Source organism: Ursus americanus, chromosome 20, assembly GCF_024610735.1.
Source record: "Ursus americanus isolate L20-20 chromosome 20, mUrsAme1.1.p, whole genome shotgun sequence".
NCBI lineage: Eukaryota > Metazoa > Chordata > Mammalia > Carnivora > Ursidae > Ursus > Ursus americanus.
In genome coordinates, this window is record NC_142146.1 from 45,273,949 (window position 1) to 45,300,907 (window position 26,959).

Here is a 26,959-nt window from a genome sequence, read left to right on the forward strand (position 1 = left end):
ACTGAGTCAATAGAAAAGGAATGTTTAATTCTGAGAAACATGGAGTGGCCCAAAAGGGAAACAAGGAACCCCTAGTTGGCTGCTCTCCCACACGTGCTAATGCTCTCGCACACGCAGCACCCAGCCTCCCGAGGCCACTGTGCCTCATGCACCAAGGAGAGAGGCAGAGACCCAGACCGCCATTGCAGCCATGCCCAAGAATAAAGGTGGAAACAGGTGCAGAGGTAAGAATGAGAATGAACCTGAAATAAGAGAACTAGTGTTCAAGGACAATGGAGCAGTAAGCCCACGTGACCTAAATGTTGGGAAATGGGCAACTGGAAGCAATGTGTTTTGATGGTCAGAAGAAATTGAGAAAGAAAGGTTAGGATAAGAACTTCAGACATGTAAGTGTTGAGTTTACAAGCCTCCTAGACAGCGAAGTTACACATTTTACATTGTATTGCTAATAAAGCTGGAGAGATGAACTTCCAGGACAAGCTACAGTCAGAGGCAGGTTACATTTGTTTCCAGAGATGACGTCGAAATCCTGTTTGATGACGGGGATGATGGTGAAGACACTGAGCATATCCAGATTGAACTCAACATTTTACATTCTGATCTTTCTGAGGGTCAGAATTTGGATCATTGCCACGATCCATGAGGGCGCCTGAAACATTGCCAGCATGAGTGAAGTTTGCTCAGCGGACTGATTTTCGATGTTTGTTTTAAAGTATTCTGTTTCTTTAAAAATTGATGATACTAAATTACCTTCAATCAATGTTAAACCCACTCTATTCTTTTATTGTGATGGAATTTACTTGGGCCAAAACCCCACAACATCTGCCGCTTAGAAAAAAAAAGAAAAAACTTATTACTAGTTTCCCTGCTGTGGCCGCTTTTCCTCGAGTATATGGATGTTTTGAAGAAATTCTATGCCATATAATTATCATGGATTAAATATAAACCTCTAGTTTTGACTAGTCTGTTCACTGATCAGAGTCCTTCTGAATATTCTATTTACTTTGAGGTCTTGAGACTTCAAAGGAGACAGAAATCTGCATTTGAGATCACGATGCATGGCTCTTTCCTTCATGGTTTAGTAGCTTGAGCTTTTTCTTTTTTCTACTAATTTTGATATCACACACATTCTTTGCATAATCTTATGTTGCCATCATAAGGAAATCAACAAAAGCTATTTCCGAAGACAGTTTTGAGAAATTGGGTTTGAATTTGTTAGTTTTGTAGTTGCAGAAATTGAACACTGGGTGGCACCCAATCATCAAAAATATTAATGTATTAGGGGTTTTTGTTGTTTTTTACTTGCTATGAATGAAAAATTTAGCAAAGGAACTACCTTTTTAACCTTTTATTAAATATGAAGTTTTAAAACTCCTCCTTTGGAAATAATGTCAAAGTTATAAAATATTGCAAAAATAAAAACAGTACCCAAAACATACATATATCCTTCACCCCGATTTACCTATTACTAGCATTTTATACCATTCACTTTTGTTTCTTTTTAAAGTAAAATTTTTTTTTAAATTTTTATTATTATTTTAATTCCAGTATAGTTAACGTACAGTGTTGTATTAGTTTCAGGTGTACAATACAGTGATTCAACACTTCTGCACATTACCCCTTGCTCATGATGCTAAGCATACTCTCTAATCCCCATCCCCTATTTCCCCAGCACCCCCCCCCCCCCACCTCCCCTCTGGCAACCATCAGCTTGTTTTGTGTAGTTAAGAATCTGTTTCTTGGTTTGTCTCTTTCTTTTTTTCCCTTTGTTTTGTTTCTTAAATTCTACATATGAGTGACATCATATGGTATTTGTCTTTCTCTGACTGACTTATTTTTCTTAGCATTATACTTCCTAGCTCTCTCCATGTTGTTGCAAATGGGGATATTTCATTCTTTTTATGACTGAATAAGATGCCATCGTGTCTGCCCACCACATCTTCTTTATCCATTCATCAGTCAGTGGACACGTGAGCTGCTTCCAAAATTTGCCTATTGCTGACAATGCTGCTAACAACATCGGGTGCATGTATCCCTTTGAATTTAGTATTTTTGTATTCTTTAGGGAAATACTTAGTAGTGCAAATGCTGGTTTATAAGGTAGTTAGTTCTGTTTTTAACTTTTTGAGGAACTTTGCACACTATTTTCCACAGTCGCTGCACCAGTTTGCACTCCCACCAACAGTGCAAAATGGTTCCTTTCTCTCCACATCCTCCCCAACATTTCTTGTTTTCTTGTATACCATTCACTTTTATCATTCTCTCTCTCCTTTTCTTTCTAATAAATCTATCTATGTATGTGTACTTTTCTGAACCATTTTCAATAAGTTACATCATGAGTCTTACCCATAAGTATTTTAGTGTGTATTTCCTAATAACGGGAATACTCAAAAGAATATTCAAAATATTCTTTTGATGGTATTTATAGAATAGAGTATAAAATATTAAAATAAAAAATGTTATTCTTTCCAAAAGCCTCATACACTGTAAGATATTGTTTTGTGTGCTTTATGTACACTTAAATTGTGACTTAGAAAGGAAAATAATTTCAAATTAACTTCTACAAAATATGTTTTTCTCCAATTTTCCCTAAGCTGGAAGAGGAGGAAAGAACTACAACTTAACGAAAAGATGATCTCCAATTTCTGAAATAAAAGAGCTACAGATAAAAATTATAATAAAGAAAATGTCATGCAGGTAAGGTATATTTTACCCTTAAAAAGCCCGGAAATCTGAAGTCCCAGTTGATCCAACAGAAGGTAGGAATGGAAGTTAAAATTAAGCAAAATAAAGCAATGATAATGATGATTACAGAAGTTAAAACACAATCAAAATCCAAGTATATGCTATTTAAACTAGACACAAAACATAGTACCATAGAAAGATTGAACATAAAGGGATAGAAAAAGATACTACAGAAACAACATCCAAAAGAAAGGTGAATATATATTTACACACAAAATAAAATATAATAGACAAAGTCAAAAGGCATTATTAGGATGGATACTACATAATGAAATAAACTATCAAAAAAGATATTCCCGAATTAAAATACACCTAATGGGGTGCTTGGGTGGCTCAATCGGCTAAGCATCTGCCTTCAGCTCAGGTCATGATCCCAGGGTCCTGGAATTAGGCACTGTGTCCAGCTCTTTGCTGCTCGGTGGGGAGCTTCTCCCTCTCCCTCTGCCTGCCCCTTCCCCTGTTTGTGCTTTCTTTCTCTCTCCCTGTCAAATAAATGGATAAAATCTTTAAAAAATAAAATAAATCTAACATATCCTCAAAATATTTAGAGTAAAAATATACAGAAACATTAGAAATTTAGAAACCCATAAATTTTTACCAAGAAGTTGAAACACTAATAAAAATCTATATTTAAACAACATAATTAACAATTTGACCAAAGGAGCAAACACAGGACTGGCACCAAAAACTAGAGAATACACATTGTTATTTTTAAGCTTATATGGCACATTATAGAAGGTAACTACATGGGGATATTGGCTAGGAATGTAAAAACAAAGCAAAACAAAACAAACACAAAAAAAAAAAACGGAAAGGAATTTGCTAAAGTCTGGCTGCATATATTCTTTGACCCAAAATTCTCACTTCTAAGAATTTATCTCAAAAATGTATTTGCACATCTGAAGGCTGGGAAGATGGCAGAGTAGGAGGACCCTAAGCTCACCTCATCCCGTGCATACAACTAGACAACACTCACATCAGTGTAAATAATCCAGAAAACAGGCTGAAGACTAGCAGAACAGAAGAACAGACTGCAGCTGAAGGTAGAGAACAGGCCACATTGAAGAACGTAGAAAGGGTGAAGATGTGGTTTGGGAGCAAAAGAGACTATGACCACTCATGGTTGAGAGAGAGCCAGGTCTTGGAGAAGGGTGAGAAACAGATTATCACACCAGGGAACACAAATCCTTATAACATTTGCCCTTGAAGTCAAGAAGGGCTGAAATTCATGAGTTCTTACAACCAGCAGAACTTAAAGCCTGGAATTTTAAAAATTAGCGGGCTGTGGGAGAGCTCCACGGCATTAGGAAGCTGCGTCTCCACCCTTCGAGAGACAGCTCCACAGCCAGCAGAAATACATCATAGGAGCAGAAATTTGAAAAACACCCATAGCATATGAGATGAAGAGTGATTTACTCATGTCAGAGCATGACGCTGAGAAGCAGAGATCACAGGGAGACCCCTCTGGGAACAAAGAAACTGGTGGGTGCCATTTCTCTCCTGTGCCCCTCAACACAAGCAGGGGGCCACCTGTGGGAACCAGTGCAGTGTGGACATTTGCTGCCTAACTTGCTTACACCAAGCCCTGTCCCCCTGCACTTTGGCAGATCCACCCTTACCAGTTGTGCTTGCCTCAGTCCTGGCACTGCAGCATCTCCCCCCCACCCCCACCTCCACCCCTGGAAGACCGGCACAAACGTCACCAGCACTGTATCTTCTGACCTGCCTTTTGCAGGGCCTCTGTTCTCACAACAGTGGTGGCTGGTCTCATTTTGCAAGCAGACCAGTGCACACCTGGTTAAAATGTGCCCCACCCAGCAGGGACCAAACGCTGCCCACAATAGGCAAAGACAGCCTCTGCAGATGACTGGACTAAAGGAAAAAAAGGCCAGGACCCAACAGCAGAGCACACACGACACACATAGGAGACACTCCCAGAACTGCCAGGTCCTGGGGAACAGAGGCACTGCACTACAGGACACTATAGGACCTTTTCTTCGTAAGGCCATTACCTTAAAGAGCAAGAGACATAGCTAACGTTCCTAACCCTGAGGAAGAGGCACAGAGAGGTAGGGAAGATGAGGAGACAAAGGAATATGTCCCAAATAAAAGAACAGGGCCAAATCATAGCAAGAAACATAAACGAAACAGGTATAAGTAACATATCCCCTAGAGAATTTAAAATAATGATCATAAAGATACTCATAGGACTTAAGAGTGGAGGACATCAGTGAGACCCTTAACAAAGAGATGAACCATCAGTGATAAAGAACACAATAAATGAAATTAAAAATACATTTGATGAAATAAATAGGAGGCTAGAGGAAAGAGAAGAATGAATTAATGACTGGAAGACAGAGTAATGGAAAGTAACCAAGCTGAGCAAATGAGAGAAAATATGAATTATGCAAATCGAGAAGAGTCTTAGGGAACTCAGTGATTCTATTAAACACAGTAACACTCCCATTATGGGGATCCCAACAGAAGACAGAGAAAAGAGGGAAGAAATTTTATTTAAAGAAATAATAGCTAAAAACTTCTCTAACCTGGGGAAGGAAACAGATATCCAGATCCAGGAGGCACAAAGATTCCCCCTGTAAAAATCAACCCAAGGAGGTCTACATCAACACATAGTAAATAAAATGGAAAAAATAGCAATAAAGAAAAAATTTTAAATCAATTAGAGAAAAGAAGATAGTTACATACAAGGGGGAAACCCCATAAGGTTATCAGAAAATTTTACAGCAGAAACTTTGCAAGCTAGAAGAAAGTGGCATGATGCATTCAAAGTGCCGAAAGGGAAAAAGCCATCCAGCAAAGCCATCATTCTGAATATAAGGAGAGGTAAAGAGTTTCTCAGACAAATAAAAACTAAAAGAGTTAGTGACTACTAAACCAGCCCTACGAGAAATATTAAATGGGACCCTTTGAGTGGAAAGGAGAAACCGTAAGTGAGAGTACGGAAAGAAAAATCACAAAAGCAGTAAAAATAAGTATTTCTATAAAAGTCAGTCAAGGAATTCATAAAATAAAAGGATGTAAAGTATGACGTCAGATACCTAAAACATGGGAGGGGAGAGTAGTAAAGAATGGGTTCAAAGTTAAATGACCATCAACTTACTATAGACTGCTATATGCAGAGGATGTCATATACAAACCTAATGGTAACCACTATTCAAAAAACCAGTAACAGATATGCAAACAATAAAGAGGATCCAAGTGTATCACTAAAGAAAGCCAACAAACCACAAAAGAAAGCAAGAGAAGTAGAGAAAAACTACAAAACAACTACAAAACAAATAACAAAATGGCAACAAATACACATCTATTAATAGTTACTTTGAATGTAAATGGAATAAGTGCTCCAATCAAAAGACATAGGATGACAGAGTGAATAAAAAAATAAGACCCAGCTATATGCTGCCCCAAGAGACTCACTTCAGACCTAAAGACATCTGCAGATTGAAAAGTCAAGGGATAGAGAAACATTTATCATGCAAATGGTTGTCAAAAGAAAGCCAAAGTAGCAATACTTCCACGGTACAAAATAAACTTTAAAACAAAGACTATAACAAGAGACAAGGAAGGACACTCTGTAACATTAAAGAGGACGATCCAAAAGAATATATAACAATTATGAATATTCATGCACCCAGCATGGGAGCACCCAAATACATAAAACACTTAATAACAAACATAAAGGAACTAATTGATAGTAATAAAATAATAATAGGGGACTTTGACACCCTACTTACATCAACGGACAGAGCATCCAAACAGAAAATCAGTAAGAGTGGCTTTGAATGACACACTGGATCCAACAGATTTAACAAATATATTCAGAACATTCCACCCTAGAACAGCAGAATACACATTCTTTTCAACTGCACATGGAAAATTCTCCAGAACAGATTATATATTAGGCCACAAAACAAACCTCAACAAATTTTAGAAGATCAAAGTCCTACCGTGCACCTTCTGACCACAACACTATGAAACTAGAAATCAAGCACAAGAAGAAGTCTGGAAAGAGGAAAAATACATAGAGGTTAAGTAACATGCCACTAAACAATCAGTAGGTGAACCAAGAAATCAAAGACATAAAAAAAAACACAACAACACGGAAACAAATAAAAATGAAAACACGTAGGTCCAAAGTCTTTGGGATGCAGCAAAAGTGGTTCCAGGAGGGAAGTTTATAACACCACAAGCCTACTTTAAGAAGCAAGAAAAATCTCAAAAAAACAACCTAATCTTACACCTCAAGGAGCTGGAAAAAGAGGAACAAACAAAACCCTAACCCAGCAGAAGGAAGGAAATAATAAAGATCAGAATAGAAATAAGTGATATAGAAACTAAAAAAAACCTGTAAAACAGATCAATGAACCCAGGAGCTGATTCTTTGAAAACATCAACAAAATTGATAAACCTCTAGTCAGACTCATAAAAAAAGGAGAGAGAGAGAGTAGACCCAAATAAACAAAATCACAAATGAAAGAAAAAAACACCATTACAGACATAAAAACAATTGTAACAGAATATTATGAAAAATCATATGCCAACAAACTGGACAACCCAGCGGAAAATGAATAAACTCCTAGACATATAACCTACCAAAACTGAAGGAAGAAGAAATAGAAAATTTGAATGGACTGGTTACCAGCAATGAAATTGAACCAGTGATATAAAGAAATTCCCAGCAAACAAAAGTCCAGGACCAGACAGCTTTACAGGTAAATTCTAACAAACACTTAAAGAGTTAATACCTATTCTTTTCAAACTATTCCAAAAAATAGAAAAGGAAGGAAAGCTTCCAAATTCATTCCATGAGGCCAGTATCACCCTGGTACAGCAACCAGATAAAGACACCACCAAAAAAAAAAAAAAAAAAAAAAAGGGAGGACTACAGACTAATATCTCCAATATCTCTGGTAAACATAGATGCAAAAATCCTCAACAAAATACTAACAAATGGAATCCAACAATACATTTTTTAAAAAATCATTCAGCACAATCAAGTGGGATATTTTCCCAGGATGCAATTGTGGGTTCAATATTCACAAATCAATCAATGTGATACATCACATCAATAAGAGGATAAAAAACATATGATCATTTCAACAGATGCAGAAAAAGCACCTGACAAAGTACAATATCCATTCATGGTAAAAACCCTTAACAAAGTATGTCGAGGGAATATGCCTCAACATAACAAAGGCCTTATATGAAAAACGCATGGCAATCATCCTACGCACTGGGGAAAAACAGACCTTTTCCTCTAAGGTCAGGAACTAGACAAGGATGTCCACTATCACCACTTTTTTTCAACATAGTACTGGAAGTCCTAGCTACAACAATCAGACAACAAAAAGAAATAAAAGGCATCCAAATTGGAAAGGAAGGCTTAAAACTTAAACTATTTGTGGATGACATGATACTATATAGAGAAAACCCTAAAGACTCCACCAAAAAACTACTAGAACAGATCAATGAATTCAGTAAAGTCACAAGATACAAAATCAATGTACAAAAATCTGTTGTGTTCCTATATGCTAATGATGAAGCAGCAGACAGTGAAACTAAGAAAACAATCTCATTTACAATTGCTCCAAAAACAATAAACTATCTAGGAATAAACTTAACCAAGGAGATGAAAGACCTGTACTTTGGAAACTATAAAACACAGATGAAAGAAATTGAAGATGACACAAAGAAATGGAAAGACATTCCATGCTCATGGATTGGAAGAACAAACATTGTTACAGTGTCTATACTACCCATAGCAATCTACACATTTAATGCAATCCCTACCAAAATACCATTTTTCACAGAACTAGAAAAAACAATCCTAAAATTTATATGGAACCACAAATGACCCTGAATAGCCAAAACAATCTTAAAAAAGAGAAACAAAACAACAAAACTGGTGGTATCACAATTCCAGGCTTCAAGTATATTACAAAGCTGTAGTAATCAAAACAGTATGGTACTGGCACAATAATAGACACATGGATCAATGGAGCAGAATAGAAACCCCAGAAATAGGGATGCCTGGGTGGCTCAGTTGGTTTAGCATCTGCCTTTGGCTTAGGTCATGATCCCAGGGTCCTGGGATCGAGTCCCACATCAGGCTCCTTCCTCAGGGGGCAGCCTGCTTCTCCCTCTGCCTACTGCTTTCTCTGCTTGTGCTCTCTCTCTCTCTCTCCCTGACAAATAAATAAATAAAATCTTTTGAAAAAAGAAAGAAAAGAAAACCCAGAAATAAACCCATGATTATATGGTCAATTAATCTTCAACAAAGGAGGAAAGAATATGTAATGGTGTTGGGAAACTGGACAGCCAAGTGCAGAAGAGTAAAACTGGACCACTTTCTTATACCATACACAAAAATAAACTCAAAATGGGTGAAAAACCTAATATCAGACCTGAAACCACAAAAATCCTGGAAGAGAGCACAGGCAGTAATTTCTCTGACATGGGCTATTGAAACATTTTTTTTAATATGTCTCCTGAGGCAAGGGAAATAAAAGCAAAAATAAACATCAAAATAAAAAGCTTCTGAACAATGAAGGAAACAATCAACAAAACTTAAAGGCAACCTACTGAATGAGAGAAGATATTTGCAAATAACATAACCAATAAAGAGTTAGTACCCAAAATATATAAAGAACTTATAAAATTCAACACCCAAAATATGAATGATCCAATTAAAAAATGGGCAGAAGCCATGAATAGACATTTCTCCAAAGAAGACATTTCTCCAAAGAAGACATGGCCAATAGACACATGAAAAGATGCTTGATATAACTCATCATCAGGGAAATGCAAATCAAAAGTAGAATGAGATATCACCTCACATCTGTCAGAATGGTTAAAATCAAAGACACAAGAAACAACAAGTGTTGGCGAGGATGTGGAGAAAAAGGAATCCTCTTACACTGTTGGTGGGAATGCAAACTGGTACAGCCACTGTAGAAAACACTATGGAGGTTGCTCAAAAAGTTGAAAATAGAACCACCCTATGATCCAGCATTTACACTACTAAGTATTTCCCCAAAGAATACAAAAATAGTAATTCAAAGGGATACATGCACCCCGATGTTTTTAGTAGCATTATCTACAATAGCCAAATTATGGAAGCAGCTCAGGTGTTCATTGATAGATGAATGGATAAAAAAGATGTGGTGTATAGATACAATGGAATATTACTCGGCCATAAAAAAGAATGAAATTTTACCATTGCAATGAAATAGTTGGAGCTAGAGCATTATGCCAAGTGAAATAAGTCATCAGAGAAAGACAAATACCATATGATGTCACTCATATGTAGAATTTAAGAAACAAAACAAAGGAAAAAAAAGAGTGAGAGGCAAACCAAGAAAGAGACTCTTAACGATAGAGAACTGATGGTCACCAGAGCAGGTGTGGGAGAAGGGGTGGGTGAAATAGGTGATGGGGTTAAACAGTACACTTATCGTGATGAGCACTGAGTAATGTATAGAAATTTTTATACACCTGAAACTAATATAACACTGTATGTTAACTATACTGGAATTAAAATTTAAAAACTGAATAAAAATACATATTTGCAAAAGGCATATACTATAAGGGAGTTTATTCCAGTTCAGTTTTTAATAGCAAGAGACTATAAAACAGATATCTATGAATAGGTTATTGGTTGAAGTTGAATAAATCATGGCACATCCTGAGGAATATCTCTATATACTAATATGCCCTAATGCCCAGCATATATACTTTGAATTTTGTTTTCCTCGATATATTTTATTTATTTTTTTAAGATTTTATTTATTTATTTGAGAGAGAGAGTGAGTGAGAGAGAACACATAAGCAGGGGCAGAGGGAGAGGGAGAAGAAGACTCCCCTGATGAGCAGGGAGCCTGATACGGGACTCAGTCCCAGGACCTTGGGATCATGACCTAAGCCAAAGGCAGATGCTTAACTGACTGAGCCACCCAGGTGCCCCACTCCTGGATATATTTTAAATGAAAAAAGGAAAGTGAAGAAAAGTGTATATGTACAATGCTACCATTTATCTAAGAAAGTGGATGTGATACATATCTACTTAAGTAGATGATAGATGATAGATAGATAGATAGATAGATAGATAGATAGATAGATAGATAGAAAGGTAGAATTAGGGAATAAAACAAAACCTCTTTTTAAAAAGTTGTTTACAACCAGCAATTCCCACTTCTAGACATATACCCAAGAGAAAAGAACACACATGTGTCCACACAGAAACTTGAATGTTCATAGAAGAATTATTCATAATAGCCAAAAAAAGGAAACAACCCAATGTCCACCAGCTGATGAATGAGTAAACAAATTGTGTATATCTGTACAATGGAATATTATTCAGCCATGAAAAGGGAACTCTGAATACATTATGCTAAGTGAAATAAGTCAGTCACAAAAGGCCACGTATTGTATTATTCCATTGATAGGAAAGGTCCAGAATAGACAAACTCACAAAGAAACAAAGTAGATTAGTCATTGCCAGTGTCTGGGGGGAGATGATTTGGGGTGACTGATAAAAGGGGTTTCTTTTGGGGGAAATGAAGTATTCTGAAATTAGATAGTGACTGCTGCACAACTTTTAAAATATACTAAAACCCACTGAATTTGTACTCTTTGAAAGGGTGAATGTTAAACTATATTAATTGTATCTCAATAAAAATTTTTACTTCATCAATAGGCACAGGCAACAGAGTGGAAAGGGCAGGAATAGGAATGGATTTCTCTGAATATATCTCGTTTACTAGATTTAAGTTTAGAATTGTGTAAATATGTTACATAGTTGTACAATCATGTTAAATTTAAAAATTAAAAAGCAACCCTTAAGGATGTACTCCTGGTATGACAACATTAAGACCTCTGTGGTCCCTCTCCACAGTGAAATTGGTGAAAATCACTTTTGAAAATTCATTCTCTAGAAATGGTCTTTGGGCCATTTAGCAAATGAAGAAACTTTTATTCAAGAAAACCTACTAAAGCTTAGTAAGAACAGTAAGAATCCGTGGCATCTGAACCATGACCCTCTCCCTCTCCTTTGCAACTCAGAGTGATGGAAACTCCTCTCTAGATGGATACAGTCAAAAACACAGGGTTCCCTTCTTCCACCCAACTCCCACCCATGAGACAGAGACTCTGTGTTGGGTTAGGCACAATGAAAGTACTAGCGTCTGATTCCCTTTGTCCCAGGTCATTCATAAAGCAGAGTTTCCATGCCCAGGCAAGCAAGCCAAGAATACCAGTGGTTACAGAGCAGAAATGAAAAAAGTACAGAACGGAAAAATAATAGAGAAAATGAATAAACCAAAAAGTTGGTTCTTTGAAAAGTGCAACAAAATTGATAAACCTTTAACTAGATTGATCAAGAAAAAGAGAGAGAAGGCTCAGATAAAAGAGGGAACATTACTACTTATCTTTCAGAAATAAAAAGGATTATAAAGGAATATTATGAACACTTGTATGCAAACAAATTAGATGACTTAGATAAAATGAACAAATTCCTAAAAAGACAAAAATCTGAGTCAAGAAGAAATAGAAAATCTGAGTAGAAAACAGATTGAATTTGTTGTTCTAAAGCAATCCACAAAGAAAGTCCAGACCCAGATGACTTCATTGGTGAATTCCCTTTTTCTCCCCCAGTTTTACTGAGATATAATTGATAGATTATGTAAGTTTAAGTTGTACAACATAGTGATTTGAGGTCTGTGTATATTGCAAAATGATAACCATTTACTGGAAAATTCTACCAAATATTTAAAGAACAATTAACATCAATTTTTCATAAACTTCCAGGAAATAGAAGAGGAAAAAAATGTTCCCATTTTGTTCTCTGAGACCACTATTACCCTGATACCAAGACCAGACAAATACAACTCAAGAAACAAAAACTATACCATGATCTTTTATGACTATTAGTGCAGAAATTTTTAACAAAAGTGTAGCAAATTAAAATATCTAACTGAAAAAACCACAGCTAACATCCCACTTAATGGTGAAAGGCTGAATGCCTTCCTCCTATGGTCAGGAATAAGACAAAGATAGCTGCTGTTGCCATGTCTAGTGGCAATATTGTACTAGAGTTTCCAGCCAGAGTAATTAGACAAGAAAAAGAAATAAAAGGCATTCAGATTGGAAAGCAAAGAAGAAAAATCATCTCTATTTGCAGATAACATAATCTTCTTCGTAGAAAATCCCAAAGAATCCACTAAAAAACTATCAGGACTAATGAATTAGTTCAGTAAGAAAGTAGGACACAAGGTCAATATAAAAACAGAAATTGTATTTTTATACAGTAGCACTGAACAAATAAAAAATGAAATTAAGAAAACAGTTCTGTTTATAATGAAATCAAAAAGAATAATACTTAGGAATAAATTTAACAAAAGTTAAAAATATACACCCTGAACACTGCAAACCATTGTTGACAGAAATGTAAATAAATGAAAAGATACATGTTTATGGATTGGAAGACTTGATATTGTTAAAATGGCAATGTTCCCCAAGTTGATCTCCAACATCATCCCTGACTGAATGCAAGTTGGCTTCTTTATAGAAATTGACAAGCAGATCCTAAAATTCATATGGAAACACAAGGGGACCAAAATAGCCAAAATAATCTTGAAAAAGAACTAAGTTGGATGACTCAAAACTTACTACAAAGCAAGAGTGATCAAGACATTGTGTTACTGGCATAAAGCTAGCCATATAGATCAATGGAATAGAATTGAAAGTCCAGAAAAAAACCCATTTATAGTCACTTGAGTTTTCAACAAGGATGCCAAGAGAATCAATGGGGAAACAGTAGCCTTTTCAACAAATGGTGCTAAGACAACTGGATAACCACACACAAAATAATAAAATTGGACCCTTACCTCATACTATCTACAAAAATTAACTCAAAATTGATCCAAGACCTAAATGTAAAATCCAAAATTATGAAACTCTAAGAAGCAAACATAGGGGTAAATCTTCACGGCCTTGGATTCAACAGTGATTTCTTGGATATGACACAAAAGCACACGCGACAAAAGATACAGATAAACTGGACTTCATCTAGATTTAAAACTTTTGTACTTCAAAAGACACTGTCAAAAAAGTTAAAAGGACAACACACTGACTGAGAGAATATATTTGCAAATCATATATCTGATAAAGGACTTGTATCTAGAATTATATGAAGACCTCTTACAACTCAATAACAAGAAATAAGTAACTCAATTTTTTAAATGGACAAAAGAGATCTTACATTGAGTATTTTTTTTAAAGATTTTATTTATTTATTTGAGAGAGAGAGCACATGAGCAGGGGGGAGGGGCAGAGGAAGAGGGAGAAGCAGACTCCCCGCTGAGCAGGGAGCCCAATGTAGGACTCAATCCCAGGACCCTGGGATCATGACCTGAACCAAAGGTAGACGCTTAATCCACTGAGCCACCCAGGTGCCCTGTATTGAATATTCTTACTAAACAAAACTAAGCAAAGGATCTCCAAAAATATTTCACTAAAGAAGGTATGCACATGGCCAATAAGCATATGAAAATCATTAGCCATCTGGGAAATGAAAATCAAAGCCACAATGAGATACCGCTTCATACTCACTAGGATGGCTAGAATAAAAAAGACAGTAATAACAAAGGATGTTGACATCCTTTGACAAGGGTTGACAAGGATGTAGAGAAATTAGAACCTTTATACACTGCTGGAATGTAAAGTGGTGTATCCACTTTGGAAAACGCTCTAGTGGTCCTCAAAAAAGTTAAAGCATAGAGTCCACACTTGACCAAACAATTCTACTCCTAGGTATATATCCAAGAGAAATGTAAACACATGTCCACACAAGAACTTGTACATAAATGTCTATAGCAACATTATCCATGATAGTCAAGGGTGGAAAAAACCTTATTATCCATGATAATATCCATAGTCAAGGGTGGAAAAAACCTTAATCTCCATTAAATGATGAGTGGATCCACGAAATATGGCATATCCATATAATGGAATACTGTTCAGCCTTAAAAACGAATTAAGTGCTGATACATGCTACAACATGCATGAGGCTAGTTATAAAATACCACATAGTAAATGATTCCATTTATATGAGATGTCCATAATAGGCAAATATAGAGACAAAATAAATTAGCGGTTGCATTAGGCTATGGAGTGGGGGGAATGTTGAGTGGTCATAGCCAAGAGGTACTAGATTTCCTCTTGAGGTTATGAAAATCTGACCATGGTGGTCATTGCACAACTCTGAATATGCTGAAAACCATTTAAGTGCACATTTTAAAAGGGTGAATTGTATGGTATGTGAATTATATCTCAATAAAGCTGTTAAAAAAAAAAAAAAACAAATCCTGAAAAGCAAAGTCAAATGGAACAAATGAACCTAACTGGATATCAAGTTAGTGGCATAATCACACAGAGAAATTTCAGATGATTTAAAAGCTAGTAATTTGGCTCTATATCCCTCATGAAATATTGCCTAAGGACAAAAAGAACTTCAAAGGCATTTTTTCTTTTTTTTAGAAAACTGCTTTTAATAGTCATATTGTTAATAAAATTATTATTTTATTTTGAAACTGTTGTATAGTTAGTGGGATAAAGCAACTAAGTAATCACATTATTGTTGTTAGGAACCAAGATTTTTCAAATTAAGAAAAAATAAAGAATACAAATATAAAATTCAAGAAACAAGTGAAAACCTGTCATCTTAAATTTGAATTTGAAATACCACTATAAAATCATGATGTACTTTCCCCTAAAAATACCTATTTTTTAGTTTCACTCACTAAAAGTCTTAGAAACAGTGAGAACACAGCTGCAATAAACTCCCCTAGAGTTTAGATTGTAATCTCTGTAAACTGTAAAATACCATATTGTGGTAAAAAGAACCATGGCTGACAGTTCCAAGTCTAGGGAAGGAAATATCTCAGATGAATTTGGGGCATCTTGCTATGCCAGTCTTTTTCTATGTGCTTTACCTGTAGTTGCTCATTCAATTCATTTGTAATTGAAAAAACAGAATTAAAAATATTGCCCAACGTCACGAGGGAACAAAGTGAAAAAACAAACAAACAAACAAACATACAAATCAGGCTTCAGAGCCAGCCCTTGAAAAGCTGCTCAACCTTGCTAGTAATTAGAGAAATGCATATTAAAATAACTCTGAGCCAATTTTACCCTCTTATTAGAAGGGCAAAAGTTAACGTCTATTGAAATAAAATTTTACAGAGCTCTCAAGAAAATAAAAACTCTTACATATTGCTGGTGGAAACTTAATTTTTCAGAATCTGTTTTGGGTAGTTAATTTACCATACCTAATTACATTTGAAGATGCATATACCTCGTGCTCAGAAATTCCCCTTCCAGGGGCGCCTGGGTGGCTTAGTCAGTTGAGCATTTGACTCTTGATTTTGACTCAGGTCATGATCTCGGGGTTGTGGGATCCAGCCCTGCATCAGGCTCCACACTCAACGGGGAGTCTGCTTGGGATTCTCTCTCTCTCCCTCTGCCCCTCCCCCCTAAATAAATGAATAAATAAAATTCTTTTTTAAAAAATTCCACTTCTAGACGGAGAAATTATATATTTATACAAGGAAACAATATATAAACATCCCTACTCATTGCAGCCCAGAGTACAACAGTGAACAAGTAGAAACAGCCTCAGCATCTCTCAGAATTCTGGATGCATTAAGTGTGGCTTAGTCATAATAGGTATACTCTGTGTGGCAATTAAAATGAGTGAATCAGATCCACTGGAGAAACCTCAAAATTATGTTGAGTGAAAGGGAAAATTGCATATAAAATGTACAGTTTGATGCTACCTATGTAAATTTCCAAAGTTCTCAAGAGTATGTATTGTTTATGAATTTATGTATGTGTAGTAAGGTACAAAAATGCATATGAATGGCCTACACTAACTTCATAAGGCAAAGAAAGGGTGTTTTTGTCATATCTTTAACATTTCATTTATACTTAAAAAAAGATTTAAAGCAAATATGCCAAAATTTTAACAACTGTGGCATATTGATGATGGCATGTAGACATCTCGTGTTATTTTGCATATATTGGAAATTTTTTATGATTACAATATTTAAAAATCCAAAGCACAATATTCTATATTAAGCACAGTCTGCTCATTTAAAAAAAAAAAAAAAGGAGTGAAGGCTAAATTGCAATGTGGTAGCTTGCACTGGATTCTAAAACAAAGAAAGGACATTAGTGGAAAAACTGGTGAAATCCAAATAGAGTCCTAATCTAGTTGATAGTACCACCCCAGAGTTAGTCTTAATTCTGACAAGTGTACCGTGGTTATGTAAGATGTTTACATTAGGGGAAGCTGAGTGAAGGGCACAAAGGAACTTTCTGTACTATCTTTGCAACTTCTCTGTAAATCTAAGCTTATTTTTTTTAGTTTAAATTTAATTAGCCAACATACAACACATCATTAGTTTTTGGTGTAGTAGTTCAAGAATTCATCAGTTGTGTATAACACCCAGTGCTCATCACATCACGTGCCCTCCTTAATGCCCATCACATAAGTTTAGTTTTAAAATGCATGAAAGTGTCAAATCAAATTCCATATATTTTCTCTAAATGTTTTTCTGTTTTCTTTTTTTTTAAAGATTTTATTTATTTATTTGACAGAGAGAGAGACAGCCAGCGAGAGAGGGAACACAAGCAGGGGGAGTGGGAGAGGAAGAAGCAGGCTCATAGCGGAGGAGCCTGATGTGGGGCTGGATCCCAGAACGCCGGGATCACGCCCTGAGCCGAAGGCAGACGCTTAATGACTGCGCCACCCACGCGCCCCCCTGTTTTCTTTTAACAGGGATCCAAGCATTTCCTAAGGACAAATTTCATGAGCTTATATATTTACCAAGTGCCCTTTCCATGTCTGAGGTAGCATTGCCTGTCGCTGTGAGCACTACCCTTCCCCAGCAATGGCAACTTTGATGCGAGGTAATAAAAAGGGATGTCACAAGAGCCTCTAAAGCGGAGATAACCGTGGGGACAAGCAGTTTGTGAGACAATGTATCCCCGGTTTCTCTTCAGCTTTGCAAATGCAGTAGATCTTCTTACTGCAGTCCTAATTAGCGGGATAGGAGTCACAGCCCAGTAAGCTTTGAAACGCCATTCAGAAGGCAGGACTTTGGGAAAGTACAATTACAGTTCAAGGTATATGAATAGCAAGTGACCCTAAGAAATACGTGACTTCCTGCCAAGTCATACACAGAGGCTACTGTTACTTTCTGTTCTCAATGAGGAAGGCCCCTCACCCTATCAGAGATGTCTTGTTTTTTGCAGTTCATGAAGTTAGTGGATCGTATTTATGTAGATAGAGCATTCTAGCTTTTCAAAGTGCCTTCACTACCAAGGTTTCATAACAGTTGCATGAAACAGGAGGGCAAGTGCTTTCTTTTCTGTAGGCAAAGAGAACAAGGCCTAAGGAGGGTAGGTATTTGTTTAGGAACCAGAACTCTGAGACCTCTTGAACACTTCTCAAAGTTTAATTTGTATATGAATTACCTAAGGATCCTGTGAAACTGAAAATACTGATTCAGTGGGCCTTGGGTGAGGCCTAAGTTCTATTCCTAGCAGGCTCCCAGGTTACTGTGGGTCCCCTGGCCACACTCTGAGTGATAGATTAGACCATTGACATAGGCTGGGTATTAAACTCTATTGGTCTACTTTTCCTGCGATTACTTGTTGGTGCAGATGGACTCTAACATAATGTTTAGCAAAGAAAGGGATCTGGCCTTGGAAAGCATTCTTTTTTTCAAAAGGTTTTGTTTCATTCATTCATTTATTCATTCATTCATTCATTTGACAGAGAGAGAGAGAGCGCACCCAAGCAGGGGGAGCAGCAGGCAGAGAGAGAGGGAGAAACAGGTTCCCTGCTGAGCAAGGAGCCTGATGCGGAACTTGATCCCAGGACCCCGGGATCATGACCTGAGCCAAAGGCAGATGCTTAACCACCCAGGCGTCCCTAAAGGTTTTATTTTTAAGTAATCTCTACACCCAATGTGGGGCTTGAACCCATGACCCCGTGATCAAGTCTCATGCTTTACTGACTAAGCCAGCCAGGCACACCTTGAAAAGAATTCTGATGCTGTTCTCAATCAAGCAGAAGTGACTGTTAGACCTTCCTTCTTCATGTAATCCATCTGTAATTAACAGGAAGTTGTGCACAAGTAACCAAGGGTGGAAATATTCTTGGATATTGCCAGTGTTTATTTATCTTTATGATTTGGGCTTTGTCAGATCTGTCTCAATCCCAGAGGCATTTGGACCTTGGCATCTACAGTTGTTCATTAATTGGTGCCTCAAGTATCAGAACACAAACTTGTAAGCTTTGGTGGCTCATCCTAGTCCCATGGCACTCCTGGGTGTCAGGAGTTAAGTGGTTCTCCAAAGCTCCACATGGCTGCATGGACGGCATTTTCCCAAGTGGGCACTGAGAGTTTCCTTTGCCCAATGTATGAGATCTGGTTTGGTAACTACATGACATGGTAAATGCTAGTCAGTGTGCTGTGGCGTTGCTGTAGGGAATTTCTTTGTGAAGGAAACAAGCTGTCCCTTTCAGGGACTGGATCTGGTTTGGGAGGAACAGAGCCATCTGGGTTTGCAGTCTGATTTGGAGAAAGGTGCACCCCTGTGACATCCTTGTCCCTTCCTATGCTCTAGGATCGGGTCTGGGACAGAGGACAGCTAACAGCCCACAGGCACCTGCTCTGAACAGTGTGGTTGTCGGACACCTTCCTTATAACTGGACAGACTGGTGTGGTGAGGTATCAGCTTTCTTTATAAAGCACTTTTTATAGTTTTCTCAATGACACTTATAATGAACGGTTCTCAAATATGCCTGAAGGACAAATACCACTGTTGATGTATTTCCAAATATCAAGCCTATACTGAAAGAGTTCATTTCAAGGGTAGACTTGGATTATGGTGCTGAGCCCAGCCATCAAGCAGAGGTTGCCAAGAATGGAAGTAGTTGGGAGGGCTGTTGTATCAGAGATGGATTATTTTACGAGACATGTTCTTACTTTAAAGATTATTCTGATGTGATAGGGCATTTGGTGCTCTATCATTCATCTAAAACGTTGAGCTCCCCTTATGTGTGTGAAGTTTTGTGCTAGCCTCAGGGCCCCTGGATGGCTCAGTTGGTTAAGCGTCTGCCGTCAGCTCGGGTCATGATCTCAGGGTCCTGGGATCGAGCCCCATTATCAGGCTCCCTGCTCATGGGGAGCCTGCTTCTCCCTCTCTTGCTCCCCACTGCTTGTGCTAATAAATAATCTTTAAAATAAAAGTTTCATACTAGCCTCAAAGGTGGTGAAAGTAGATGAAAAAAAAGAATGAAAAATATGACATTTGTTCTTAAGGATTTCATATTACAGCTGAGAAACTGAGAAACAAAACTAATAAACATGGCAACATAATAAATGCTGACTGGTCCAGAGTCATCAATCCCAAAGAGTGTTTCTAATTCCCATGACATGGGAAAACTTCACAGAGGTGGAATTTAAGCTGGACTTTGAAGGATAAATAGTATTGTAAAGTAGGGAAAATGAACAAAAAGAGCACAAGGTATTTGAAAAGTGAAAGTAAACTTTTTGGGCTAATTTGGCTGTGGAGAGAAGCGGTGGGGGACAAAGCTGAAAAGGTAGGTTGGGCCATGCTGTGAAGTCTCCTGAAAAATCAGAGCTAAAGAGGTATTTCATCCCCATGGCAGCAGGAAGCCACTGAAGTTTGGTAAAAACTCAGGTTTTACCTTCACAGAACTGTTACGGGGTTTCATAAGATTCATACATAATCTAAAAAAAAAGAGCAAGAGACATTCCTAAAGAATCAGAATTCCTTGGCACTAAATAAAGAGCCAATTTGGTCACCACAAAACTAGTTTTCTAATCCTTGTTCTGCTACTGGTTCACTGACGATGGGAAAGACCACTTCTCTAGGCCATAATTTCCTCAACGGGCTAATCAAGATAATTTCTAAAGTTCCTTCTGGCTCAAAAATCAATTATTTTCATTCTCCTGATTCAGACTTCTTCATAACAATGAGAAAAGAAGAAAAACCTGTTACTAATGCTTTTAATGATATTGGAATCATAGTTTTATTTAAATTTGCAGATTTGTTCTATCTGCATCCCATAGAAGTTTGCATTGTGAAAAAAAAGTCACACGTGATTTATTCACTGAAATTTTGTAATAATATGAGTCTAGGGAGGGCACATGATTGCATTTTTTTTTTTTTTGCTACCAGATTATAAGATTTTTCAACATCGCAGGTGAAAATTTTTAAAACAAAATACAGTAAGATTATATAACAAAATACTTTTTAAAAATGTACTCTTGAATATGTTACAGTGGATAACATCACTGATTTGATCTATTTTTTGTGCTGTACAGGAAGTATCAATAGTAAATTTGTCACCTAAATTCATTTTCAAAAGAAATTACATCCATATAAGGACAAGTTTTTTTGTTTTTTTTTTTTTTTTGAATTGGCAACATGCAAAAAAATTTTTTAAATTAAGAGTTTTTCTAAAAGCAGAAGTAAAGAGCTTGTGAAAACAGAAGCGTTCTGTGTGGTTGTTCTGCAATCATTCCTATGGTTTCTCTAGGGTACAGTTGAGTCCGGAAATCTTGGTTCTAGTTTCTGCTCTACTTCAACTAGCTCTGTGAGAGTGGACACCATTTATCTGGTTTTACTTTTGAAATACTGACCACAATTATGGTCTTCATTTTATTGTCTTTCCCCCCCCACTACTGGACTGGAAGATAACTTCAACGCTGGGACTCTGTATTCACAGCTGTAACTCTGTATCTGGCACATAAATCAATATTCACTGAATAAATGAATTTTTTCTCTGTAAACTGGGGCAGTTGGACTAAACTGTCCATGTCCTTTCTATCTTTAGGATTCTGTACAATACACAAATTTACTTTGAATTAACGAAGTCCAGATAGTTGAATTTTCCCCTTTAGCTTGGCTTCTAGCCTTTTATTGCTCATTAGTATTCTTTTCAAATTAGGACGTTTCTGTCCTAATTCAACCTGAAGGTAAAGCACTACAAGTAGCTAGAGCGGGATGAAGTTTTGACAGGAAATGATTCTCTAAGGGAGTGACACAGAATTTGCTGTTGAACCCAACTCCTGCTTGTCGAAGTTCTGGTTTGCATCTAAAACAGTAAGCCAAAAAACTAAAAAGGTAGGTAAAGACGAATCGAACTTCCAAACAATTTCTAAGTGGAAAATTTGATGCTCCCAATTTTACAGATGCTGTAAGAGTAATACAATGTTGTTGACGATGACCCTCCCAAGAACACGATCCAGCTCTCCAGGATAGTCCTTTGTGCCAGCACAACCCCAGTAACCTCAGTGAGAAGAGCCGTGGCCCCCCCAGTTGAAGATACACACTTCTTTGATGTAAGTCAAAGCCCGTTACAATACATCCTGTTACAATGAAAAGCTTTCCTTATTTTGGAAGCCCACTCAATTATTTTGAGTAACATTATATACATCCCAACAGATACAATGAAATCATTGACAACTCCTTGAAATGTTAAAGGTAAATGACAGAGTAATTGGATAATGTAGACAACCTCCCAATATTATCATGCTGTGTTTAACGCTGGATGACGTAAAATTCAACTGGGGAAGGGAGACCGAAAGAACTGTGATTTTTCCTTGAATGAGACTTGGATAATGAGATGAGGGTAAATCCTAGGAAAGGAACTATTTAATTCACTGTGCTTTTAATGTATTTCTTGCTACTTATTCCCAGTTATAAACTTTTAATCTGTGTCTCTAGGTACTATTTATTTTAACTCAAGTACAACATAATACTAGGCATTCTTTAAAATAATTTTCTATTGACCATAAAAAGTACACTCCGATAAGAAATCTGTAAAATCATTTCCTTTTAGAAGGCATGAAATATTCAGGGAACTTTATTTTTAAAGGATAAATCAAATAAGACATAGCTTTCATTGACCCAAACATGCATATTCCATCCTTAATATAAAATGTACTCAATTAGGAAATTACACATGAAATACAAAGGGAATGCAACTTTACATATGTAAAATGACTGCTAGCTATAGCAATTTAACAAATTAATAGACATTGTACAATTAAAAACAAAAACAAAAACCCTAACATCTTAAAGCCAATTATCTATAGTAAACCAGGGGAAATTCTAATATGGAATGGTTTGACTCAAAGCAAAGAATAAGGCACCTGCTATAAATTTAGAACAATAACTTTCATTTTTAAAGTTACAATAAAATAGAATTAGTCAACCAAGACACTTGCTTCCAAGAGGGAAACAAGTACAGGGTTGATTTCCTGGGTGAGAAAGGCAGGTAACAATGCAGATAAAAACCTGCTGGTCCAAGGTCCTCAAATTCCTTCCCTATTTCTTGAGTAGTTAAGTTCCTAAACATCCTTACCTGCTCCTCTCCCTCATTCTACCCTTATATTTAGGGTTATCAGAAGCTCTCTCTGAGGTTCACACTGTGTATGACTAGGCAGCAGATTTCCCTTCTGTTCCTCTTAAAACAGCTTATTTTAAAAGAGATATCCTGAGGCAATTAACAAAGCAAATGAGCAGCTTTCTTTCCAATTCATTGATACATAAAGACATTTCTCAGGCTTTTTTTTTTTTTTTTTTTTTTTTTTGGTAAATCAAGTTATACTATGTATTTAAATAGCCAAAACTTAACAATTTTCAACAGTACCAGAAAGCCCAAAACCTGCCTTCTCACCCTTACCATTAGTAAAAAGAAACTTTGATCAATCATAACCTATAAAATTATACAACAAAGGGAAGACTAAAGACTGATCCTTATCAGTAAATCCATTTAATTCCAGATGGTACTTTAGTCTGATGTATCTAGTACCCTAACAAAATTTTCATCATAAATCTAAAAAATTATTTCCAAACTAACTTTTTAGTTGATGTGCCTTTTTTGGTATTAAAAGTGCTATTAATGTGCGAAGATGTCTTATGGCACATTGGACTCATCAGTATGTCCTGATGAGACACCCAGTTTTAGTAGTATTTTTCCCTAAAATGTTGTCTAGCATAGTAGACCCCTTTGATATATTAAAGTAATTCTGGTGAAATCAATGGTGACATAAACTTTCCCTGACTTTACTCCACCATGGTAGCTTTTAGTGAAAACGAAGTGACTCATTAAGTTACAAAATGCTCAATCAAGTTGTTTTCTTATGGCATTTCAGGTTAGTATAATTACTCATGCAAAATCCAAGGTAGTGTAACAGAAATAATATTGTTAAAATAGATGTTGTAGCTATAAGCATCTCCCTTTATATTAAGCATTTAGCTTTTTAAAAATTTAGGTGCTAAAGATTATGGGAAAACTAGGCTGTGTAGTTGTTCCATTATAAGCACTTTATTACAGGACAGTTACATGACCCTATGTGGGAGTGTGCTTTCAATTTAAGATACAGTAATAAAGTGCCTAGCTATATAAAAACCGTAACTCCAAATTTTAAATTAAGCTAATTGCATTTACACATTAGGGTTAACAAAATCTAGACCCTGTCTACACAGATTTAATCTAATTACCTATACTGGATACTGTTTTAATAACCACATTAAAAAAATTTACTCTCTACTGACTGAATAAGTAGGGTCCACTACTGTAGCTTAACAATCAAATTTTATTGCTTTATTCATGTGGTGCTTTTGCAAGGCACTGTGGTATGGACTAGAAAACTTGGAATGACTCGTGAAGAAACCTTGGAATGACAAATGAAGAATGATATGAAAAGTCATTCTGAGGCAGGATGCTTTACTGAATTGTTTTTAACCAGGGTATCAAACATCAGGAATGAGTTCAAGTTAAAATTCACAGGAGAATGGAAACATCTTAAGGTCAGTCACTTCACATGCCCATCCTGATACTTTGAATAATCTGGAAAATTGCTGTAAAGAGAAAGAGCAAATGATTTAGTAAGCACATTTTGAATAAAATAGGTCTGGCAACTGACAAATACTTATTACGGTAGTTCACAAGAATCCAAGAGCACCCTTAAAATTACTTGCAAATGCTATGTAACTTCATTGAAATAAAAAATGAAGACAAGCCTACTCTAACAACTGAATGTCTAAATTATATTTTTAAATTTCAGGTTCTCTGAATTTTACGTCGAAATGTCCAAGAGATTTTGCAATACACAATCGTTTTAGAAAGAACTTAAAGCACCAAAGCAAACAGGTTTTTCTAGCATAGAATTATTTTGATTTATTCCCAAAATATTAAGTGTCTTTTTAAGGCCTGGCCTGTAATATAACCATGTTTCCTCATTCTCACAAAGCTGAAATTTGATAATCTTTAGGTTATATAAATTGCTTGGCTCTTGGCCATTTATCAAGAGAGCTTCTACTAGTAAGTTTAGGAGGCAGGCAAAGTGAAATGTTTAAGAGAAACCTCAGTAACTTTAGAATGTCAGAATGTAAAAACAGAAACGTGTACTTCAGTATCAACAACTTGCACATTAAAATAATAAATGGAGAGAGGAAAGATATTCTGTAATTTGCAGAGGCAAGAATCTATTAACAGCAGGCTAATCTGATAACTTATTTTTCCTACCATATGCCAAACGTTTCTTTAATCTAAAAACATTTATCTCATACATTAAGTCAGGTCCGTTTCCTTTATGCGGATTCAATTCTTTGCAAGAGCTTTACTTTATAAAATATACCCAATTTTGATAAAAAGACATTAGATTCTGGGACACGTTAAATTAAGTTCAACGTCCATGCATACACCATGTTCCTAAGCTTTTTGCAAATGTATCGATAATGAGGCTGCAAAACATTCTGAATTCTCATTCCATGAAGGTTTTTTGTTTTGGTCTAAATTTCTTCCAACTTGATCATTACTAACTAAGGATCTGACCTCGTTTTCTGATCTCCTGTGAGCACAAATCAAGCTGTGAGAAGTTTCTGGAGCACCACCCTCTGTGCATATGTGGGACAAGGAATTCGTTCGGATGAAAGAGACTTATGTGGTGCTCCCGGCAGGTGAGTTGAAAACTACGCTGGTAGGATTCACCACTGATGGGTCACCACGTCATTCAAACCCTACATCCAACGCCCTACCCAATGGTAGCCCCAAAACACTTACCAGAACCACAAACAACAAAAATGAAGAGAGCCAATAACCAGGGTCCTACAGACGCCTTCTCTTCGGGAGCATTTCTCTGCAAAAATGAAAATTCGCTTTTCAAATGCAAAACCCCACTCCGACCCCGAGCTCCTGCAGCCTACACCTCGGGCCAGGTGACCAGGTCCTCTCACCTCACAGGTTTCCCCTCCGTTCCCGAACCGCCAAGCTCCAGCACCCACGTTCCCGAACCCCCTCCCCCAGTCTGCCCCCGCCAACTTAAAGAGTCCAGCTCGTGGCCTCGGTCCCCTAGCCTGGGGGAGAACTCGACGCGGCCCTACGACCCGGGCCTGAGCCCAGGCTGCTGGACCGAGGGGCGCCTGCTCTTTCCTTACCGAGGTCTTGGCGACGTTGCCGCGCTGGGTGATGTTCTTGCTGTGCTTCTCGTTGGCCATACGGATTCGCTGCTTGGCGACCATCTTCCCGGCGCCACCACCTGCCCAGCCACCCCCTGGACTCGCTCGCTCGCCTCCCCTTGGGCCGCCGCGACGCTCTGCTCCCGGAGCCTGTGCCGCCGGAGCTAGGAGGCTCTCAGGCGGGGCGCTAGCTCCGGCCGCTGGGCCTGGGCTAGGCGAGCGCGAGTGCCGAGCGACTGACGACGGCGGACTGGCCGGCCGAGAGGCGGGCGCGCGGGACGACAGCAGGCCGCCGGGATATTCTTGCGCCGCCGCTCTGGCCGCCGCCGGGAGCGTGGAGTGAAAGAGGAAGGAAATGCAACGCAACAACCGGGCAGCGCTGTCCGTAGCCTCGAACTACTTCGGGTTCGGCTGCCAACGTCAGCACTGGGCGGGCTCCGCCCCGCGGAAGTGCGGGCTCCGCCTGCTAAAACAGAAGCAGAGGGAGGACTAAGGCGGGCGCACGGGCCCTAACCCAGCCCCCCGACGCTCTTTAAAGTGTTGTTCCGGAGCTGCGCGTGCGCCTTCGGGCTCCTTTTCCGGGGCTCTCTCCAACCGGAAGTGAATTGGCCCCGAGGCTTGTGATACC

At 37.6% G+C, this 26,959-nt stretch overlaps 1 protein-coding gene across 1 annotated transcript; it reads right to left on the reverse strand.

The window, feature by feature from the left end:
- Positions 1-22,711: 22,711 nt before the first annotated feature.
- Positions 22,712-26,784, reverse strand: SERP1 (stress associated endoplasmic reticulum protein 1). The gene is made up of 3 exons (XM_045812761.2): positions 26,311-26,784; positions 25,937-26,012; positions 22,712-24,732 (listed from the first exon to the last, which is right to left on the reverse strand). The coding sequence occupies exons 1-3, from the start codon at positions 26,392-26,394 to the stop codon at positions 24,692-24,694; spliced, it is 201 nt and encodes a 66-aa protein (XP_045668717.1). The 5' UTR covers positions 26,395-26,784; the 3' UTR covers positions 22,712-24,691.
- Between the last annotated feature and the right edge of the window lie 175 nt (positions 26,785-26,959).